The following is a 24,103-nucleotide window of genomic DNA, read 5'->3' on the forward strand; positions in this document are numbered from 1 at the left end:
ATACCGGTACATATTTACTTTTTTAACAAAAGCTTTTACGTTACAATTTAATATATTTAATGAAGTTATCGTTGCCGTTAGAATCCTGATGAAATATAAAATCGCTGTTTTATCGTAATGTATTTTTTATTGTGCATGTATGCAGTTAAATTTTCATATTTTTTACAATATTATTATTTGGCAAGTGTTAGTTCAGTTTTTATCGATTAAATTTCCAAAATACAGTCCATACGACGAATTCTTAATTGTTTCTCCAGTAAAATAGGAAACGAGCGATTCGTATTCATTCATGTCTTTACAATTCGCTTGGAATAGTATTAAATGTTTTTAGAACTACCGGTTTGTTTCCGTTAAAAGAAACAAGGGCTGAATCTGGACGCTTAATATACGATCATGAACCTGAACTAATATAAGTCATGAACTCGGGTATTCGTATATAATTTTAAGCGTAACCTTTTTCTACTCGTACTCTCCGCTTTGCTTTCGGAGCGTAAATAAATTTATCATTTATAAGCTTGCTGTGTTTTTCTTATCTTTGAATATAATTTTACAACAAATAACGCTATTCCCGTCGTTTAAAAATATTAATATATTTTTTTTTTAAATTGAAAAATTTGATAAAGATTTACCGTCGTACTTTCTTTCCTTCCTATAATGTAAAAAGGTTTTTGGAAAACGAACCCGACAAATATTTTAATATCGTTTTGCTAATAATCGCCGTTCCAATTCTGTTATATTTTTATTTGCAGTCCACGTATTGGAACATCAAAAGGGCTTTATAAGATTATTATTTGCTTGTTTAATGTATTTGCCGATGCACACGAGTTTCGTAATGAATCTTGTATTTTTTATCTTGTTTACATAAAAGGATGAAACTTTTACGTCATTTATTAGATACATTCATCCTAAATATTAAACAAGGTTCCTTGGAACACGAAAGACCGTCAAAATTTTACTGAAAAAATAAGATTTCTACGTTACGTCTTAAACGAATATTTTTCTCAAGTCAAAAAACCGTTCAGACGAGAACGTCATTTCAACAATTTCTATACCGGATTTGCAGTCGTATCGTTAATAATTTTGTTATTCAGGTTAACCGATAAAGCTTAGCTCTCTCATTACGGGTTATTGTACTTGTGTGTAGTCGTTCTGCCTACCGGATCAAACAAAATTGTAAGTCGAAATTTTTTGTGAATTCTTAATTACACTTTATTTTAAATGTTTTGTCTTCTGAACACTTAAGAAGTAATTTCTATGTTTCATTGAAACCTACAGATTTAATAAGTAAAAGGAATATAATACGGCAAAACAACTACGTAGCGGTAATATTTTGTAGCGTTAAACGGCGAGAAAGAATCAGATACGGCGCTCGAAAAAGCATTCGTCAAAGTTACCGACGCGATCGCCAACAACCGAAATACGGTTAGCGTTGATGTCTGACTCCTTTGTGTATCAGTTAACTGTCAAAGGGTATAGTTATCGGAGGTTCAAAAAATAAGAAGCGATCCTAATGGTGACTTTGAAACAGAAACGAAATGACTTTGCTGAAAACCTTCGCGATATAAGAGTAATTTATTTGTCTAATTTTACAATAAAACCGCGGGAGTAGAGGAAGAAAAGCCGGTAAGATTAAATTCTAGTAACACTGCGTGCTACGCCGCTAATGGCGGTTAAATTCCATTTACAATTTACAACACAAAAAACCCTTATAGCGACCTACATGTTGCAGTTAACAACGTCTTGTCGACTGCAAGGATATCAGACAAACCGTCAAACCGACTAAAACATACGCTATAAGCAGTATTTATATCTACTTTCAATGTTAGTTAACAGAATATCAAGAATATTTTTCCCGTCCCGTAATTATGCTGTTTTGAGGCTAGATTGTTCAAACGTAGATCGTTCACAGCTGTCGTATTCAATTCTATTCTCGATCGATTGTACGGCGGTTGAAAATCTTATCTCAAACGGAGAACCAAAATCAGATTTCTTTTTAGAAATGTCGACTTGTCGATCGGGCTTGTTAACAATAATTAAAGGAAATTACTCACAAAATAATCGGAAGAATAGAACTACGGTTCAAGAAAGACCGAGTGACAACAACGATATTAAAAGAACTATTCGCCGCTAACGTAAAATAATTTATCGGACTGCGAGTTGCCTCCTTATCTTCTGATTTGTTGTTGTAGGGATTCATAACCCGTTAATGAAGATATGAGTGCCTGTCTCATCGGATTTCTAGCGTTCCTATCAGAACAAAACGCCCGGTTAGATTCCTTCAAAGAACTGAGGGATCAACACTTAAGAAAATCCACACCAGAGAAGCAGAAATACTATAAAAATTAAATTCATTAACCTCAGCCTGAAAAAAGAGTTATAAACTAACGGTTTTAAACTAATTTAGTACGTATTTCCACTATAACTGAAGGGGATTCGATGATAATTTTATTAGTAGCGATAGGGTTAATCTTGATAACAATTACGGCCTTTCATTTGGAGTTCACCGAAAGAAGGGTTTTTTCATCTTCACCCGCTACACCTTTTCGTAATAATTTTCCTTTCTTTTCGTGCCTTAATATGGAATTTAACGACTGCCAGAACTTTGGCGTTTATTTCCCGAGTCTTATCCACCAAGTATAATCGAAAATATTCCGAAACAAATTATCAAATTTGTAAGTAGAAGCTCGATCGCTAGTTTCAGTAAGATTATCGCTTAGATTATCCCTACCTGTGCCCTAAACCGTTCAAGTATCATCGCTCGTAATCAAATTGGAATTAGTACATAGATATCTTGAAAAAAATTGAACTATAAAAACTCCTACCGCGTGGGATTTTAAAGAAATTGAGTTTTTGCTTCCCGGCAAAACTCTTGTCGCACTTAACGCGAATGAAATTCTTTGCGGGAGTCATTTCGTCAATAAAGACGATTCGTAAAGTACGTTAGAAATACACTTTATAAAATTCTCATGTTATTTGTTTAAATTCTATGATAATACAGACATAACAATTGTGACTTATCAAACGTTTAAAAAAACTATAAAAATCGGTTACCTCGTTCAAAAGTTATTTCATTTTGTAAAACGCTAATTTTTATATATTAATATCACTAAATTACACATTTAATAGACTTTTTAAAAAATGAATTACACAACGAAATATCTCACTAATATAAAAGTATTGTAGTGGAATGGAATCGGTAAAATTGAACTATTACACGACCGAAAAAAATTTTTTGAATGAAATATTTTTTTTGGTTTCCTTCTCCCGTTAATCACTTCGGAAAGGAAATCGCATCAATCTACAGTGGACTGCATTCGAGATCCTACTTTTTTGCTTTTTTTTTAATTCTGTAAGTGGAATTTTTTTTATTTTACAACAACTAAAGGTACAAATTTAGTTTTCCCTCCAAATATCGCTAACTATTAGTCGAGCGAAGATAAACCGAAGATTCACAATAAATATAAAGGCAGTTACTTTTACGATCGAATACTAGATCGTCGATATCGGTGTTCTTTGGCGGTCAAGTTTCAATTAACCACACATCTCAGGAACGGTCGGCCTGAGACGGTACAAGACTACACTTCATTTACATTCATACACATCATCCTCTGAAGTAATACCTTACGTTGCTCCGGAGACTAAAAAAAAAATAAATAGCGATTAAGCTACCTTCTTAATCGTTCAGAAATAAAGAAAAGCATTAAAGTTGCGGTATATCTATCGAAAAAGATACGCGGTAATGACGTAATAATTATTTTGTATAGTAATTTTTTTCATTACATTTTTAATCGAGACAAGTAAGTTCAAACTGTAGATCGTTGATTTCATCGACGTCAGATACTTTGTTAAAAACGATCACGATATAAACTTAAATACTTTTAAGTTTATAAACTATAAATACGATAAATACTAAATACTTTTCAATGATATATCACAAGTGGTACCTTTTTCCGTCGGTTCTAGAGTACCTAAAGGAAAATTTAATTTATGAAATATCTGGATCTATAAGGAAAAGGCATATCGGTTCGAATCAGACATCATCTCCTTTTCCATTTTTTAACGTGTTTTTTTTTTTTTAATTTAATTAAATATATTAATTAATTAATAATTATTAACCCGTGATAATAAAAAGAATTTTACAATAAATAATTATTCAATAAAAAAAAAAATTTAAATAAAATTCTATGTACTTTTAAAAATGTGTATATTTAATAGAGATGGTAGAACATCTGATTATTTAATAATAACTGAAAATTATAATTTATCTTATATTTTTATAAATCATCTACAGTTATTAGTTAAAAAAAATATTTTAAAGAAAAAAATAGAGAAAAGATTACAAGAAATAATTATGTTGATTTTTTAATAATTCAAATGGAAGTGAATATATCTTTAAAGAAATGTTATTGTATTTATTAGGAAGAATACGACTGATTTAGTACATTAACAAAAAGCAACTGCAGACTAGAGTAGTATAAAACTTTACCGTTAAAGAAAAAAGGGACAACGCAAGAAAACTAAAATAAATCATCTCTTATAAGAGGAAATGACAGCTGTCTAGTAAAAAAAAAACTCAAGGGTGATGTTTTGTGTCTCATGTACGTGTTCATCCGTTTTAATGTGTGTATAAATATATATACATACTGCAGAGAGAGAGAGAGATAATAAGTGAGTAAGCATGCTCTGTAATATAAACGATTTATTATAAATAACTAACAAATCTCTTCATATTCTCTCTTTTGGTTTTTGTGACTGTGATATAAGTGTGCATCCATTATGTTTCAATACATACACACACACACACACACACACACACACACACGCATAGGCAAACCAAATAAAATGTTTCGCCTGCAGAATTAAAGGAAAGAACTAATATAATAATTTTATAAATGTGTCTTGATTAAATATTAAAATTTTTGTATTTCCAAGCATACAACGTAGAAGGAATAAAATATTAAAAGCTGATAATTTTTATTATATTATTATTAATTTTTTATATTATTATTTGTTATTAATCATTTTTTTAATATTTAATGGAGAAAATAGAAACAGACAAAAAATTATCAGCTAGCAAAAGCGTACTGCCGGGTTAATTGTCTGCTATAACTCGATTGTTTGTCAACGGAATTTTACAAATGAGGTGTCATTTTCTTCAAAATAAAATGCTTAATAAATTTTGTGTTAGTAATAATTATATCAAATAAACGGCAAGAAATTTAAATCCTGTCTTGTTGAAGAATATACATAACTGCAAAAAAATATAATTAACCTCGGTTCTACATATATTCACGTTTTTTTCGTTTGTTCCCGATAACCGCAAAAACTACTGAACGTCATTAAAAAAGTGGAAACTTAACCGCAGTTTAAATCTCATCGATCTCACTACTATGTAAATCATAAAATACGAGCAGCGGATCGATTATTAAGAAAAAAGGAAACCGATTCAAAGAAAATAATAAGAAAAGAATTTCACGAGTATGATTTTTAACGACCGTCGATATTTTTATTTTTATGAAATTATGTCAGAGATATGCAATAAAATATAACAGGAAGTTACGTAACAACAATAGCGAATAAACTACAAAGACGATCGTGCCCTTCAAACGGAATACGTACATAACAAGATAAAAATAGAAACTAAACGATAGGCGGACTAAAATTTACAAAAAAAAAACTTTACGTGTGAAATAAATAACGGTACACCAAACAGTATTAGCGGTTATTTATACTAGTAAAGAGTTTATTTTCGAAAACTTGAGAAAGACCCGAGGGTTTTTATTTTTTATTTTACTTAATTATTTGTCGCATCAAGTTACTATTTTAAGATCAAATTCGATCGAGCGATAACCGGGAACAGCATTCGGTAAGAACGAAAAAACATTCGCCGATTAAAAAAAATTTAAAGCGATAACAAAAGGTAATCGTAGAAAGAGCATAGGCGATGATGAAATAACGAAAAAATCTTGCGGTTTTAAAAAATTTACAAGGTAGGTTAACGCACAGAAACGTAAAAGATTAAAGTAAAAATCAGCTTGTACTAGAATAGCAGATTAAAAATTTAAGCGAAACGGTACGTTTTAAGTAATACCGATCACCTCTTAACAAACATCGTACGTACGATGGATTTTAGTAAGTCATAAAATAGTATTAAAAGACATCAAACCGATCGTAGCTTTAAAACAAATGCGTGTCGTACGGGGGCCTGTCGTATTCGAGCCTTTACGGAAAAACATTAAAATTATCTTCTTTTCTTAATTTCTTGAAAATTTTGTACTTACGTGTTAATATGTTAACATATGTTGTATGTGTTGTATGTTACGTACATACGTGTTAAAACGGTTCCCAGAAAATAATTGCTATCTCTAAATAGCGGTATAAACTACTAGTGACATTATTAAATATATATATATATATATATATATAGATTTTTTTTATACAATCGTTCATAACGATAATAAAAAATATTTTGACATTTTACGGCCGCCTATGTAAAAGGTTCTTATTTTGCTTATATAAAAAATAAAACCGTCATTCACTTGTTTTTATTTTCAACCGACTTCTCACGTACGTTAAAAATATCTATAAATCAGTTAAACGGAAGATGTAATCGCTCGATCCTTTCCTTTTGCGTTTGTAACCTATTCCCTTATACATTATTTTTTAACCGAACCGTGCACGCTATAAACAAAATAGGAATGTCCTATATCAATTTCAAATGTCATTTATATATATATTTAAATTAGTTTACAATCTATTTAATATTTTAATTAATTTTTTTCACAAAAACACATTAGATTACGGTTTTAATTTTTGTTCCTAAATTAAAAGTTATTAAACTTAATAACAGGAAAAAACAAGTAATAAAAGATAAATCGGTTTAAAATTCCGCGATAAAATTTAAAATTGAGAAATTTATTTCGTCCAGGATGTTTTATAAATAGTCTATTTCTACGCAAATCGGTTTGCCACCCGGCCTTGGATAACACTCTTTCTGAGAGAAGTGACGTAGCAGGTAAACAGGAGTATTTTAAATTTATCTGGTATAATTCAGGTAATGAATTTTTATACAATTCCCAAAATTCCAAAGGAATTTTCCGTCTATTTAAGCGTGGCATTTGCAAATACCGTCGTATTTGCAATATTCCGGTCGTTCCAGGAGTAGTTGTTTGCACTTTCGTAATTTTTCTTCAAATAAACTCCAAAGACAATCGTTAGGATTTGTTGTGTCTGAGGTTCTATGATTTCTATTTACGGCCGAGTATCGACGTCCATTCGCTTTGAATCGATTAAATTTGTAACCTCATCGGTTATCCGTTTTTTGCATTTTCTTCTACATCAAATGCGGTTTTTTTTTTTTAATCTCGGATCAACAAAAGTAGCTTTGGCTACTTCACGAAGGTCTTTGCTACCCAATATTCGGCAGTTAGGGGTGTTCACCTTGGCGGACATGTCAAACGTCGACTCATCGCTAAAAATTACATCGTCTTAAAAAGTATCGTTTTCTGCAAATCTATTCATCATTTCCACGCAAAACTGCAGCCGTGCAACTTCGTAGTCATCTGCGATGTGTTGAATCGCAGTCAGTTTGTACGGCTTCAAGTGCGATCGCTTACGTAACACGCGCCAAACAGTCGTTTGTAGAATGCCATTCTCTGGTAACGCAGGTCGAGTTGATTTTTTTCAGATTACGTGCAAAGATTTCTCCGAATCGTTTAACAGCAGCTTCAGACGCGTGGGCGTCCTAGCCCACGCGATTTAGTATGTCTAACAGAACGACTTACTTCAATGAAGATTTGGTGCCAAGAGTAAATTTTACGCCTACTAAGATGCTCCCTTTACTTTCTACGAAAACTACCTTGAACTGCAGTCGATGACCAAAACGCACAGCGAGCACGTTCCATACCGGTAAGTATCTATTTTAACAACGCTGGAGACCGAATCTGGTACTAATGAATTACGCGAGCCAAAACTTGATATGTTTTGCTATGAAATGAGGCCTCAACCGAATTTCCAAGTTATCTAAATAAACTTTTATACGCTTTTACATTTGTGAAGTCTTTTTTTAATCACCCGGTAGTACTAATCGCACTCGTTAGGGGCGCTAAAATGGATTAAAAGATTTGTTATTTACCGATTTACAAGCGTTTACAGGGTCCTAGATTACGGACTTAATATTGTTCCACTCTGGTTTTGAAAAATGTATTTTTTAAAGTCCATATACTAGATTGCTTTTTCAAATTTTGATATTTTTTTTTATCTAACGAGAATTATTCGTTAACTTTGACAGTAAATGAATAATTTCAAGATAAATTTAGTACGATTTCAGAAAGTAAATCTAATAAGCCGATAATTTCATTACAAACAGTTTTCATTTCACGCAAATCGGTTAAAATATTTTGGAAATATTTTAATATGTCCATCATAATATTGAAAAATGCATCTTGACATGTTTTCTTTTTCAGAACGGGTAGGTAAAGAATGCTGTTAATTATTAATTCAAGTGTTAAATACATTTAGAAAAATTAAAGGAGTTATGAAGATCAACCGAATAATATAATTTTAAGATGAGAAAAGACGCTAATCTAGAAATCAAAAACTCAGTTTAGATTTTACATCTCCTAATCCATATTTCTATTTTTTTTCTGCTTTCTGTATGAATGTGCAATTTTTGTAAAAAGAACGGTCACTTATACTTAAAAAAATAACCGTATCCATCTTTACCAAACCGCACAACGGAACTGTTTTCATTTATAACTCGATACTATATTTACGAGAAAGGGCCATATTATGCTTTTTTTTTTTTTTTTGTCTTCAGTCATTTGACTGGTTTGATGCAGCTCTCCAAGATTCCCTATCTAGTGCTAGTCGTTTCATTTCAGTATACCCTCTACATCCTACATCCCCAACAATTTGTTTTACATACTCCAAACGTGGCCTGCCTACACAATTTTTCCCTTCTACCTGTCCTTCCAATATTAAAGCGACTATTCCAGGATGCCTTAGTATGTGGCCTATAAGTCTGTCTCTTCTTTTAACTATATTCTTCCAAATGCTTCTTTCTTCATCTATTTGCCGCAATACCTCTTCATTTGTCACTTTATCCACCCATCTGATTTTTAACATTCTCCTATAGCACCACATTTCAAAAGCTTCTAATCTTTTCTTCTCAGATACTCCGATTGTCCAAGTTTCACTTCCATATAAAGCGACACTCCAAACATACACTTTCAAAAATCTTTTCCTGACATTTAAATTCATTTTTGATGTAAACAAATTATATTTCTTACTGAAGGCTCGTTTAGCTTGTGCTATTCGGCATTTTATATCGCTCCTGCTTCGTCCATCTTTAGTAATTTTACTTCCCAAATAACAAAATTCTTCTACCTCCATAATCTTTTCTCCTCCTATTTTCACATTCAGGGGTCCATCTTTGTTATTTCTACTACATTTCATTACTTTTGTTTTGTTCTTGTTTATTTTCATGCGATAGTTCTTGCGTAGGACTTCATCTATGCCATTCATTGTTTCTTCTAAATCCTTTTTACTCTCGGCTAGAATTACTATATCATCAGCAAATCGTAGCATCTTTATCTTTTCACCTTGTACTGTTACTCCGAATCTAAATTGTTCTTTAATATCATTAACTGCTAGTTCCATGTAAAGATTAAAAAGTAACGGAGATAGGGAACATCCTTGTCGGACTCCCTTTCTTATTAGGGCTTCTTTCTTATGTTCTTCAATTGTTATTGTTGCTGTTTGGTTCCTGTACATGTTAGCAATTGTTCTTCTATCTCTGTATTTGAACCCTAATTTTTTTAAAATGCTGAACATTTTATTCCAATCTACGTTATCGAAAGCCTTTTCTAGGTCTATAAACGCCAAGTATGTTGGTTTGTTTTTCTTTAATCTTCCTTCTACTGTTAATCTGAGGCCTAAAATTGCTTCCCTTGTCCCTATACTTTTCCTGAAACCAAATTGGTCTTCTCCTAACACTTCTTCCACTCTCCTCTCAATTCTTCTGTATAAAATTCTAGTTAAGATTTTTGATGCATGACTAGTTAAACTAATTGTTCTGTATTCTTCACATTTATCTGCCCCTGCTTTCTTTGGTATCATAACTATAACACTTTTTTTGAAGTCTGACGGAAATTCCCCTTTTTCATAAATATTACACACCAGTTTGTATAATCTATCAATCGCTTCCTCACCTGCACTGCGCAGTAATTCTACAGGTATTCCGTCTATTCCAGGAGCCTTTCTGCCATTTAAATCTTTTAATGCTCTCTTAAATTCAGATCTCAGTATTGTTTCTCCCATTTCATCCTCCTCAACTTCCTCTTCTTCCTCTATAACACCATTTTCTAATTCATTTCCTCCGTATAACTCTTCAATATATTCCACCCATCTATCGACTTTACCTTTCGTATTATATATTGGTGTACCAACTTTGTTTAACACATTATTAGATTTTAATTTATGTACCCCAAAATTTTCCTTAACTTTCCTGTATGCTCCGTCAATTTTACCAATGTTCATTTCTCTTTCCACTTCTGAACACTTTTCTTTAATCCACTCTTCTTTCGCCAGTTTGCATTTCCTATTTATAGCATTTCTTAATTGCCGATAGTTCCTTTTACTTTCTTCATCATTAGCATTCTTATATTTTCTACGTTCATCCATCAGCTGCAATATATCGTCTGAAACCCAAGGTTTTCTACCAGTTCTCTTTATTCCGCCTAAGTTTGCTTCAGCTGATTTAAGAATTTCCTTTTTAACATTCTCCCATTCTTCTTCTACATTTTCTACCATATCTTTTTTACTCAGACCTCTTGCGATGTCCTCCTCAAAAATCTTCTTTACCTCCTCTTCCTCAAGCTTCTCTAAATTCCACCGATTCATCTGACAACTTTTCTTCAGGTTTTTAAACCCCAATCTACATTTCATTATCACCAAATTATGGTCGCTATCAATGTCTGCTCCAGGGTAAGTTTTGCAGTCAACGAGTTGATTTCTAAATCTTTGCTTAACCATGATATAATCTATCTGATACCTTCCAGTATCGCCTGGCTTTTTCCAAGTGTATATTCTTCTATTATGATTTTTAAATTGGGTGTTGGCAATTACTAAATTATACTTCGTGCAAAATTCTATAAGTCGGTCCCCTCTTTCATTCCTTTTGCCCAGCCCATATTCACCCACTATATTTCCTTCCTTGCCTTTTCCAATGCTTGCATTCCAATCTCCAACTATTATTAAATTTTCATCTCCCTTTACGTGTTTAATTGCTTCATCAATCTCTTCGTATACACACTCTACCTCATCATCATCATGGGCGCTTGTAGGCATATAAACGTTAACAATCGTTGTCGGTTTAGGTTTTGATTTTATCCTTATTACAATGATTCTATCGCTATGCGTTTTGACATATTATGCTATCGTTTTAATAAATTGACAAATCATTTGAAAAATCTCCCGACCGATTTATTTGAAATACGATAAAAGGAATTTCTTTTACGGGAAAAATAAGACTCTTTTCGTGAATTTTTAAATAATTTTAATTAAAAACAAGATTCATCGGCTCCCCGTTCAACGTATACTAAAAGATATGCTCAAAATAATTTTTGATACCGAAATTACGATTCGTTTTGTAATAATCTTTTATATTTACTGTTATACCTTAACATTAATTCATGCGTTTGCATTTAAGCGATTAATTTCGATTTCAAACACGTCTATTTTTTACAGAATTTTCGAAGAAAATTACGATTATACTTTCGGTTACACGGTGGGAGCGGCGGTTGAAATTGAATTTTCTTTACCTTTTCAGATATGAAAAAATTTAATCGAAAAAATTTCAGAAGAAAATAAACGTCGATAACTTCCAAAGACAGGAATGTAAAGAGATATTCAATAAAAATATAAAAAACTTTCAGGACATGTTCTAACGTTAACGGCACAAAAAAATAAAGAACTCGGCTTACCGGTTTCGAGTGTAAGAAAACCGTTGAAAAAAATGAGTTTTACACCGTATTACATCTTGTTTTTTTCCCGCGTGAATAGCGGTTTTTCAATTTTATTTAATACAGAAACAACCCCTAGCTAAAACTGTAAATTGCCATTAAAACCGTACAATTTTTCGCTTATTATCTAAAAATAAATTATAAAAGGAATTCGTTGGAGTTCCTTTAATAATTTTAATTCCTTTAATCTGTTAACTTCGTTAACAGATTACGTAAAAAAATAGTCCTTAACAAAATAAACGACAGTCGAATTCTTTTAATTTGACTATCGTTTAATTATTTTTAACATTTTTCCGACGGTAGGCGCCAATTTAGCGGAAGTTTAAAATAATGTTATTTAGATCCTTAATAAAGGTATGAAAATCGTTTTTGGACTAAATTCTGTATATTAGCTACACTGTTACGTTATGTAGGTATTTTTTTCAAAAACGAGATGGAAAAGGGGTTACGGAGGCGAGAAAGATTTTCATAAAAATACTGGAAAACTCTAAAATAATACGTCTTTAAAATAAGCCCGACTACAGTAAAGTCGCTTTTCGTAAACGTAAATCACAATTCGAATCTCTATTTGTATTTATCTGTATCGCTGAAGAGCAACGAGCAGAGCGGTATGCCTGGATGTAGTAAAATAAAAAGAGATCAGGATCCCGCCTACGTATAACCCGATATATACTTATATATTTTGCTTATCTCTTATTTTTAATCAAACTAATAACGTAACAGAAAGGAAGGAAGAAAGAGAGCGAAAAGGGAGGCGATTGTGTGTGTATGTGTATATGTGTATGTAATTTGTATAATGCGTTGGGCATCAAAACCCTAATCGTAATGTTCAATACCTCTTCAACGGGAATTGTAGAAAACAAGTCTAGTATACAGAGTAGTTGCCGAGTAATAAAAACCGTCCTAAACCGTTTTCATAGCGTATGTTTTGCGTATCAAACGTCATAATATAACACGTAACAACTCAAATAAAACTATCGATAAAATTTAACGTCTGAAAAATACAGCTATTGTCGTTTCCTTTCTCTCTCGTTACATCGCCCCCTTCGCTTTCACTACACGATTAATTCGGCCGGCTACACTCGTACGCCAATATATTCGGTTAATACGAAAAAGAACGACATAAAACGGACGTGAAACATATTAAGCGAATAAAAATACATACAGTATAAGCAATATGCAGACCTAATAAAAATATTACGACTACGGAATTACATTCCGTACGATATAACACCAACGATACTAATTTTTGAGGGCGAACTATAAATTACCGATTACAAACGATCCAAAAACCTAAAATAATATTTGCGATTTTTGTTACGTTTTACTACCTCTCACAGTCTGCGTAAGTTTAAGTGTAAATGCGATAGGATGAGTGCGGAAAATTACGATGAATCGACGCTAAAATAAATAAATTTGAACGAAGCACTTAGGTTATTCAAGCCGGTCGTAAAAGATTCGACTTAATCAAAAGCCTACACGACCCCCACATCGGCCGACCAAAAAAACAATTAAACAAAGAACGAATTTTTAATATTGCAACAAATCGTTGAAAATAATAATAAGTTTCAAAGGTAATTAGAAAATAAATTCATTAAAGGGCCCTATTATTACTGAAATCAGTGGTCTACGGATTGTAAAAACGAATCGCTATCGTGACGGATACCAAATTCTCAACCTTCGTTTAAAGTAATTAAAATAGCATTTGGGTATTAAAACAACATATACTAAACAAATGCGCTGTTAATTCCCACGCGTAAGTTAAACTGCAGTAGATTTTTTGAATTTTTTATACAGAGATCCGCTATTAAATTTAAGTTTAAATTATTTGCAGATTTTAATAAGGGTAATTATCGCTCGCTTGAAGAATACGTCGTGAAAACAGCACCTTCGCCCCGGTACTGCAAGTGCGATTAAATAATCCTAAGAGCAGTGTGCCATTAACGTCTGCTTCCTTAACGATAGTACTGAGATTAAGGTTTTAATTTTGCGTCGTTTAATTCGCATTTTGTTTTTACAGTCGGCGAGTATATTTTTGTATTATTTTAACGACGAGTAAGTGTGAAATACCGTTAATTAATTAATTTAAAAGTCGCAGCTAATAAGGTATAAGTTAGAAATTTGTTCCTGACCGAGAGAAAAGTAATTTTTTTTAATTTCATCGTTCAGGAAGGGCTACGCGTACAGGCGTTATACGTTAACCCAAAATCAGAGTGCCGTATGGTAAACGAGTACCTGTAAACTTATTCACGGCTTATAGCGAGAGTTTTTGTTTCAGGAACTTCGGCGGCAAATTACAAGATACATCGGAGATTGTGTTTCACACGTATTAGCGTAATTACAAGTCAGACGATAAAATTTCACGTACCTTTTCGGTTATGCGAATGCCAAAAAAGAACGATCCGATTGTACTCGGATATCGTTCTGAAAACACGGAGTTTGATAACAGATAACCGTGGACTCACAGTCGTTTGGTAACATCTGCGGTTTCTTCAGAAAGTTTGTGTTTCTTTAATCCGGTTTAATTTTATAACGCGATTCTAAATATCATGAAAACAAATATAGAAGAATATATTTCAACCGAACGCGCGTAAAATATTGAAATTCTCTTTTAGCTTTCATTCTTATCGATGAAAAAATCGGCTAGAAATGCGAACGAAGATCTACTGTTGTTCCATCCATCGATTCGTTGATAAAATCATCATTCGATTGTTCGGTCTCGACTTACTGTGTTACGCCTTACGCACGAACCGATTACGAGTGTATATTCCTCTATTTACAATAATCGTTACCGTCGATCGACGGGTAAGATCTCCACTGCTTCCTTGTCGAAAATCTTGGGATACTGCGCGTTAACATCAAAAGGTACAAAATTTCCACAAGACTTCATCTGCAAAAACCTTATTTTTTAAATTATTTATTAAACCGTCGTTACTTTGAACGAAAGAAGATGACGGTCGCTGAAATTCGAATCGAAAAATAGAGCTTTAAATAGAATAAACTAAAGCTTTATTTAAGATAGAACTGAAAAAAATAATAATATAAAATTAATGACTCGAAATAACAGTAGAGATAATAAATTTGGAAATAAAGTTTTATACATATAATTTAGTCCGATAATAAAGAATGCGATCGTGATTTCATATCGATATGGCAAATAGAAAATTTATTACAATACATCAAGAATATAAAAAAGTTATAACATATGACTACATTTATTTTCAATTGTGCAAGCGTTATAAAAAAAAAATAGAAACATAAATCTGGAATTATAGAAAAATGAATCAGGAATAATAGAAAATCGTAATAAAGAAATATACAATCAAATCGAAAAATTTTAAATGTTTTTATATATATGTTCATTTAAATTTAAACAAAGTAAATGAACAGATTTTATTTAAAAATTAAATTTTTATTATGACGTTTTCTCTCTCCTCTATGTGTGTGTGTGTGTGTGTGTGTGTGCGTGCGCGCGCGCACACACACACACACAGTCAAGAAGTCAATGATATTAACATAGACAGTGATCGATATAGAAAATATCTATTTTTTTTTCTGCAATGCTTTATAAACAATCGATTCCTCATATTAGAAATACACATAAGTAAATCGTATAACATACAATTATATGAAAAAAAAAATTACGTCAATATCTATTGACGTAGACAATAACATTAAATTTAGTAAAAAAAATTCTAGGTTATTTATTTATACGTTTTCTTTTTTTTATTTACGATTTATATAGTAGTGAGATTGGTGAGGTTAGAACTGTGGTAAACGGTAAGGGGGTCAAAGAAAGCTACAGTTAAAATAATGATTGGTTCTCTAGTTTTCGCAATTATCGGGATACAAATACGAAAGAAGTTGTCTCTTTATCTAGTGCTTTGTACTGTTATTTGATGATATATATATGTGTGTGTGTGTGTGTGTGTGTGTGTGTGTGTGTGTGTGTGTGTGTGTGTGTGTGTGTGTGTGTGTGTGTGTGTGTGTGTGTGTGTGTGTGTGTGTGTGTGTGTGTGAGAGCGCGCCCATGTAATTTAAGTTTCGAATCGCAAATCCGTAACGGTCAAACCGATTAAAGAAATAATTTAAATAAGGTAATTATTTAAAAATTGAATTTCATTTTTGGTATTCCCAGGAATATAAAGCATTATTTGCTGCGACAGCAGTGAATCTTTTTTAAGAACAAAACGTCTTAACACTATCTCGTATAAAATAAAATACGTTTAACGGGATTATCTAAATATCCTGGTAATAGTCTTGACTTCCCCGTTCCGTTTCTGTCTAGTGCAGAATAAACATACGTCCTACTACCAGATAATCAATCCATAAACGGTCGCGAATAAAACACTAGAGATAAAAAAATTACAGTTAAAATACGAACTTAACTACAACCGACTGTAAAAAAACATTCCGATTAAAAAATAAAATATCAAACTAAAATAGTTTTTCCAGAAACATGCTGAATTTCACAACCGACGTAAAATTCTTTAAAGATATTAATAAGAAACAAGAATAACGCAAAGGAAATCCAATAAAAGAAATAATGCGGCTAAAAAAGCTTCTTTCGGTCATTTAATGCTTATTTTTTAGAACGTACGATTAAAGTGCCGTAATCATATTTATGGAGAAAACTGCAAGCAATACTAACGCGATAAACGAAAATGTTATATTTTTAAAAATTTCAGACTTCGCAATTACTAAGCTTTGCTTAAAGTCGTATTTGTAATCGTATTAATTATCGATGGAAAAATAATCAACATAAGTTACATTTTGTTTAACAGTAGCACCGGTGTAATTACGTATTTTTTCAGCCGATAACCCAGAAATTAACTCGTTTTTTTATCTTGATTATTTTCATTTTGTAAAATATCTGAGCTTTAGATTTCTCTGCGATTTAATATTTAGTTCGTTAAAGTTTTTACAGAAGTGCAATATACAGTACAACGGACCGAGGAAACGTTTGCAGGTGGACAGAACGTTTCATAAATGTAGTTTATGTCGAATCGGTCCGCGGTTTTATAGTCCGGTTAACGACAAAACGATCTGACAAATTAATTAGGTACCTGCTCTCCGACATCGGATTGCGGATCAAAAGGCTTCGACAGATCGAAAAAGTTTTTATTTTTCGTAACAAAACAGTGCGTTGTAATGATTATCTAAATTGTCACTAACGATTTACATTTGCCGCATACATCTATCGCCCTTAGAAATACAACGTAATCGATAGTATTATTATTCTCATTCGTCTGAGAAATGAACACGTTCACAGCCGCACGGACTCCCGATTAATGCGGATTTGACTTTGCGGATAGTTTTGAAGAAAAGGATTAATAACACCAAATCTCAAAGCACCGACAAACTTTAAAGTAAATTAAAGAAGAGATCGCAAACTTTACGACTGAAAGTTTGCAGAAAAGGCTGTGACATTTCAGCAGAGACTTCAAGAACGCATACTCGAAAGAAGTGGGCGTTTGAAGAATATAATTTTTAAGGCGTAACGGTTATAAGGTATTTATAAATGGTATTTTTGTTCCAAATTTCACGTAAATGAAATTAAATGTTTTCATTTTCAGCTTAAAGTTTATCCATTTCCTTCGGCCGCCAGTATATAAATTCTTCCTATAAACAAAGTACGTTTCTAAACATCTTTTTTAAATCTAATTTCTTAATTTGTATTTTTTCTTAAATTTTTACAAGGTTTTAAATCTAATCACTCGATCCGGCAACTACTTAATTAAAGCCTTTTCGTCCACTCCTATCGACCTTTTGTTTGTTTTTTATTAGAAATTAATTTTGTTGCGCTTTTATAAAAAACAATAGTATCTTTGTTCAAATTGAAAGAAACAAACCGAATAATAATTAAGAGCCAAAAAAATAACAGAAATATAAACGTCAAATTTAGTACGATAGCATCATAAAAATGATGTAAATCGGTTACCGTACAATTTTATTCCTGTATGTCTACTCGTATTTACGTATAATGAAAAATCCGATAAATTTTGTCGTAAGTAAAATAAAACATAAACTAGTTGTTTTAAAGGACTTAGTAACGTCAAAAATAAAATACTTTCAAAATTTGTTTATTACGACATACATATTAATCCGTAAAAGACAAATTCCATACGGAAAAAACACGGTTATTTCTTACTTTTATTCCGTATGCTGTTATAGAATGATATTTATTTTTTACGATGAAACACCTCTTCTAAGCGACAAACCTACTCCTAGTCGTTAAATTATTAAATTCTCCAAAAATAACATAGATGTTAAGAAAATAAATGTTAAAAAATACTGTACGTACAATTTACAATAAATTACAGATTACTTTCACGATATACATTTCCCGTCGCTTGTATCGCAAGCTTTTCTTTCTTTGAGAATAATTTAGACGTACGAGGAACTAATTCCTTTAAATAGGTCTACGCAAATGAATTACTCTTTTATACTGACGCTGAACATTTCGACTATTTGCAGATATTCTACTTAGAAATTTTACACAAGAACCTGCGATCACAGACAGATCAGACAATCACGACCGAGTGTAATCTTGCAACGAATCTTACATGCGTAATAATGTAATAATAATATTGAATACGTAATAAATAATTTGATCAAACCGAGTAATAAACTCACCGGGTCGGTCTAGTGAACAACGCGTCTTCCCAAGTAAGGCGACTTGGAAGTCGGGAATTCCAGCGTTCAAATACTAGTAATGGCAGTTAGTTACTTTTATACGGATTTAAATACTAGATCGTGGATACCGGTGTTCTTGCCGGACATCCGATTAAGTATACTCGACTCGGGGACGTGTCCTTTCCGGATCTTTTAATTGCCTGCCTCTAATCTCCAACGTAAGAACCAGGCCCGGCCATGCCGTTCCCAGCCCACCAGCCGGAGACCGGGTCTGTCTTTCCTTTTGCCAGCCTCAAACCGATGGCGCAGGAGCCGAAGCCGCCAAAGCGTATCCGGGAACCCACACCGCCGGCCGGGTCTCGGTCTTTTCATTCATTCACACCTAACGGACCCCAGGAATCCCCGCTCCATCACGGGAACGCACACGCCAGAGCATGTGAGCCCTCAGGAACGGGGCTGTACGCCCAGCCCTACTATAAGCTACACTCCTCAGTATCCCAGTCGTCTTGCCTCATCTTCTTTTATTCTGATAACTGTTCTTGCAAATATTGCAAAATTATTCCGGTTTCCGAACATAGCCAAGAGCCACTCCGAGAGCTGCTCCGGTCGGGTATGCATCAGTCCTGCATTTATACGTTGTTCCTCCCATCGTCTGCACTCAAAAATAGTGTGTTCGGCATCGTCAACCGCATCGCAGTAACAACAGATCGGTGACTCTCTCCTGCCAAACCTATGCAGGTATTGTTCAAACGCACCATGTCCCGACATGAGTTGCGTTGTGCGGTAATCTAATTCACCATGAGAGCGATCTAGCCGAGCATCCAGGTCCGGGATAATTTTTCTTGTCCATGCGGCCACTGCTGAACCCGCCCTTGCCACCTTCCATTGTTCTCGTATAATAGAACTGGCCTCATCTTTGGCTACACCGGACGCCCTTAATTTTCCTCCTTTAATCTGCAATTCTATCGGGGGCACCGAAGAAAGCACGCACAGTGCATCATACGATAACGTTCGGTACCCCGAAACTACCCCCAGAACCGACTTCCTATGACTGCTAGTCGGTTTTCTTCTGTTGCGCTGGACATTAACCGCATCGGCCAATACCGGAGCGGCGTACAACAGAGACGACGTTATCACCGAGGTGATAAGTCGCCTCTTCGACGCACGTGGAATTCCTTGCCCCTCAAAGAGACCTCGCATGGCACGGATTGTTGTTTCCACTCTATCGCAGATCATGGCCGCACGGCTGGAGAATTTAAGGTGTTTATACAGTAACATCCCTAGATATTTAGCCCTTTCCACCTCGACAATTGCCTCTCCTCTCAGGCGCAGATTTAATCTTCTGAGTATCCTCCTACCGGTGAAGAGGATATCCTTACATTTTGGAAGACCTCCAAACTGTTGTTGACGAGCCATTCATTAACTACTTCTAAGGTAATATTCCCCTTGTCCTCCACTTCATCTAAGGTACTGGCCTCCACTAGTAGCGACATGTCGTCCGCGTATCCTACGACATTCACCCCCGGCGGGAATTGAAGTCGGAAAATTTCGTCATAGAAGATGTTCCAAAGTAGGGGTCCGACTACAGACCCCTGCAGGACTCCGCCGAAGATCTGATGACTTACTACACCATCCACCGTTTGATTTCAGTTCGTCTCTCGGATAGATAGCCGGCTACTTGCGTCACTATGTACTCGCTTATATTTTTTCTTTGAAGTGCCCTCAATATAGCCGGCCAAGGTACCGAACCGAAAGCGTTCCTTATATCCAGGAGTATCATTAGCGGGATTCGCCTGGTTCTCCAACCGCAGCAGCCCGTGAAACTACTTTGTTGATGGCGTTAATAGTTGACCGACCCCGCCTAAAGCCAAACTGATTCTCACGGAGGGGGTTGTTGTTTTCCAGCTCCTCAATTAGTCTATTAGCGATGAGCCTCTCCACGACTTTTCCCATATTATTAATGAGACTTAAGGGCGATATTCGAGAGCCCCTGGAACTGACTGTTGTTTGGGCAAGAAAACAGTTCTTGACGCTTTTCAGCAAGCAGGAAAAAAGCAATGCTGGAACCCATAACTCGCAATATCTGTCATCTCCCACGGGATGACGGACATCAGACCCTTTATGACTGCAGCTGGCACACCATCGGGTCCTGGACTCTTCTTATTTTTTAGTCTTTTAACCGCAGTGGCCGCTTCATCCTGAGTGAACCTGCCGCCTTCACCAGGTATTAGCTCCGTGACGCCCGTATCAACCCGCGGGAAAAGCGCTTCCATGTGTCGTGTAGCTTCTATCTTATTAAGAACGGGCAACCGTCTTCCCAGTCTCTTCATGACTACCTGGTACGCCCGTCCCCAGGGCTCAGCATCTAGTTCAGTGCATAGCTCCCTCCACTTCTGGCTTTTTGCATGCTTAATCATGAAGTTTGCTGCTCGGTATCGTGTAATCGCCGTGTTCAGGTCTCGATCAGCTCCGTATGTTCTCGTTCGAAGTCTCTTCATGGATTGCAGAACCCTGCGTTGATCCGCAATATAGAAAGGGTGATGTCTGGTAGCTCTTTCGGGGAGCCTGGCCAGCTCAGTAATCATGATCTGTTGTAATGTATCTGGCGTGACCGGTCTGCCATCCGTTATTTTTGTAGCGACTTTGCGAACAATAGTCTCTACCTGACGTTTCGAAAGTCTAAAGCGTAGATGCCGATTTCTAATATGAGTCTCAGTATCAAGGATTTCAACAGAAACAGCCAAACGATCACTTGCAGTCTCGACTTGCAAAACCTGCATGCTCACCATGTCTGGTGGAAATCTACCGTCGATCAATACCAGATCCAGGACAGAGGAATGCCCGCGAGCGTAGAAAGTGGGCGACCCATCATTGATGCACACAAGCCCAGTACTTCCTAGTAGTTCTTCTAGCGCTAGTCCGCTGTTGTTCGAGGAACCAGCCCCGGCCGCTACGGTACGGCAATTGAAATCACCCACAACATTGTCCTCTTTGGGGCGTTCATGACCATCCTCTGCAGTCCGAGTAGTCTGGCTTCGTACTCCGCGAGCGTCACATTCGGGCTTATATAGACCCCAACCGATATATAGCTACAGAGTTCTATCGCAACGACTCCTTCAGTCCTCAAATATAAGCTATAGTCCCAGTTTCCAGTAATTTTCTTGATAGCCACATCCCCAGCGGTATCTGGCACCCGTCGAGATCCAGCCGCAGAGTATACGTTAGGCTCGGTGGCAACAACAAAGTTGTACTCTCCAGTATTAGCTGTCTCCTCCACCAAGTCGTGGGATAGGAGGCATCGATGGTTATCGATTAGTAAGACTTTAGGCATCGCGCTTCATTCCGCATTCAGTGCCCCCGGTGCGGTGGTTTAGGCTACGGCAATCAAGGCGTTTGGATGCCTCTCTGCATTCCCGGATACGGTGTCCAGCGCCACCGCAGTTATAACAGAGATCGGTTCTGTCCGGGCCCTTACAGTCTCTGCTACCATGTCCGGTGCCCCAACAACGGTAGCAGCGCTCTCCTTCTACACGGATATAGGTCCTACAATGGACCCAGCCGACTCGTAGACTTGATACCACCAGCTTTGTGGCGCCTCTATGTGTCGTGATGACGGTGGCGTTTTTAGTGTCACCATATGCTTTCTTGAGGGAGGTGACCTGGAACGTCTCCCCCGCGCCGACAACGCTGGAAACCGCTTCTCTCACCTCCTTTTCGGTTGTGTCTACGTCGAGGTCCTTAATATGGACCACAGTCCTTCTGTCACCCCTAGAACGTAGGTCCACCTGAAGTTCTGCTGCCCGATCTCTCAGAAGAGTGGTGAGTTCTCCTGTCTTCTGCGCCCCTTTTATCCTCACCTCTAATTCTTCATTTCGGCCTTTTCGGAGGGAAAGGACCTCGCCTGCCTCTTCCTGGGCGACTTTGTTTTTCATTGTTCTCAACAGGTCGGCATAAGTCTTTCCCTCAGCCTTAATAACGATAGTCTTGCTATCAGTTACCGGTGGTGTGCCCCTTCTGGTTGAAGCCGATCTTGAGCGAGCCCGAACCGAGTCCCCAATCTGGGCAGGACCATCTTCGGGAGCTCCTTCTCTTTTCTGGTCAGATATATGATCAATTTCCTTATCGTTGTACCCGCGGGTCCCGGTGGAAGCACGAAGACCGGAGCCCTAGTTTTCACCACGACTCGTTTCAACGCCCTAAGGAGAGTGGCGGCGGTAGCGCGGTCTCCTAGTGTATCTAGTCCAATTAGTAGAAACATTATCTTCGTCTAGAATGGTGGTATTGTCTATGCTGATTGCCCCCGGTTTTGCGTTAGCATATTTGCCGCTAGCAGCACTAGGTCTCATTTTCTTGTTCAAGTCTACAAAATTACATCTGTCAGAGCTATCAGATTGAGGGTCAACGGAAGTCACTCTATTCATGGCCCATGTAGACCAGTGACCAGGCAATCTATCCATTAATTGTTCGTCGGTCAGTTCGGCTTCAAGAATGTTCGTCGGTTCTTCTGCCCTGGAGTGTTCGGTCTGTATCCCCTGTGATTTAGTATCCACGTCAGCCATTGCGTCATTAAGATGCTGAAAAGACTTATATATCTCCGTCAGCTCCCTCTCGTGGACCTTTTGATGAGTCACCATAGACTTGCCCAGATTTTGTCTAAATGTTAAAAGGGCATGGCCCGGCCTATAAGTGAGATCCCACAATGTAGGGGTAGTCTCTTCTTCCTCGGAAGAACCGGTTCTAACTCGTTTAGTCCCTCTGAGATCTGCTGCCTTCCATCCTTTCTTCTCTGGGGGGGCCAGAAGGCCCGGAACCGCTTAATTCCATCCCCTATTCCATAGGGAAGGAATTAAAAAATCACCAGTATTTTTATTGAACTCTCGGCTCAATTCCAAGTCTGTAGATACCCCACTCGGGGGTGGTGATGGGGGTTTGGGTAGTGAGGAGGGGGGAGTTGAGGGGGGTCGGAAAATGTAAGATCCCGAATCTGTCCTCAGAAAAATACGGGGGGGTCGAATATGTATCCGACCAAAAGTGCTCCCAAAAAATTGTGGGGGGGTAGAGGCGGTCTATGGAAGGTATTGGTCTCGGGTCGGATAGATCCGAGAGGAGTTTGGAAATATTGGTCAGGGAAGGAGTTATTAGGGAAGGAACATCCCCTTTATAAGAGACTCAAACACTTAGTAGAAAAAAAAATTCTACTAGTATAACTTATTTTTACAGTACAAGGTGAAAAGATAAAGATGCTACGATTTGCTGATGATATAGTAATTCTAGCCGAGAGTAAAAAGAATTTAGAAGAAACAATGAACGGCATAGATGAAGTCCTACGCAAGAACTATCGCATGAAAATAAACAAGAACAAAACAAAAGTAATGAAATGTAGTAGAAATAACAAAGATGGACCGCTGAATGTGAAAATAGGAGGAGAAAAGATTATGGAGGTA

At 35.9% G+C, this 24,103-nt stretch overlaps 1 protein-coding gene across 1 annotated transcript in view; it reads right to left on the reverse strand.

Annotated features, from left to right (window-relative positions):
- LOC142330958 (vacuolar protein sorting-associated protein 11 homolog) overlaps positions 1-23,218 on the reverse strand; it is a 117,783-nt gene extending 94,565 nt beyond the window's left edge. The window contains exon 1 of the mRNA XM_075376423.1: positions 22,970-23,218. Within this exon, the coding sequence (XP_075232538.1) occupies positions 22,970-23,218 (249 nt within the window). The remainder of the gene's footprint in view (positions 1-22,969) is intronic.
- Positions 23,219-24,103: the final 885 nt, after the last annotated feature.

The sequence above is a fragment of the Lycorma delicatula genome, chromosome 10, assembly GCF_047948215.1.
Source record: "Lycorma delicatula isolate Av1 chromosome 10, ASM4794821v1, whole genome shotgun sequence".
In the NCBI taxonomy this organism is placed as follows: domain Eukaryota; kingdom Metazoa; phylum Arthropoda; class Insecta; order Hemiptera; family Fulgoridae; genus Lycorma; species Lycorma delicatula.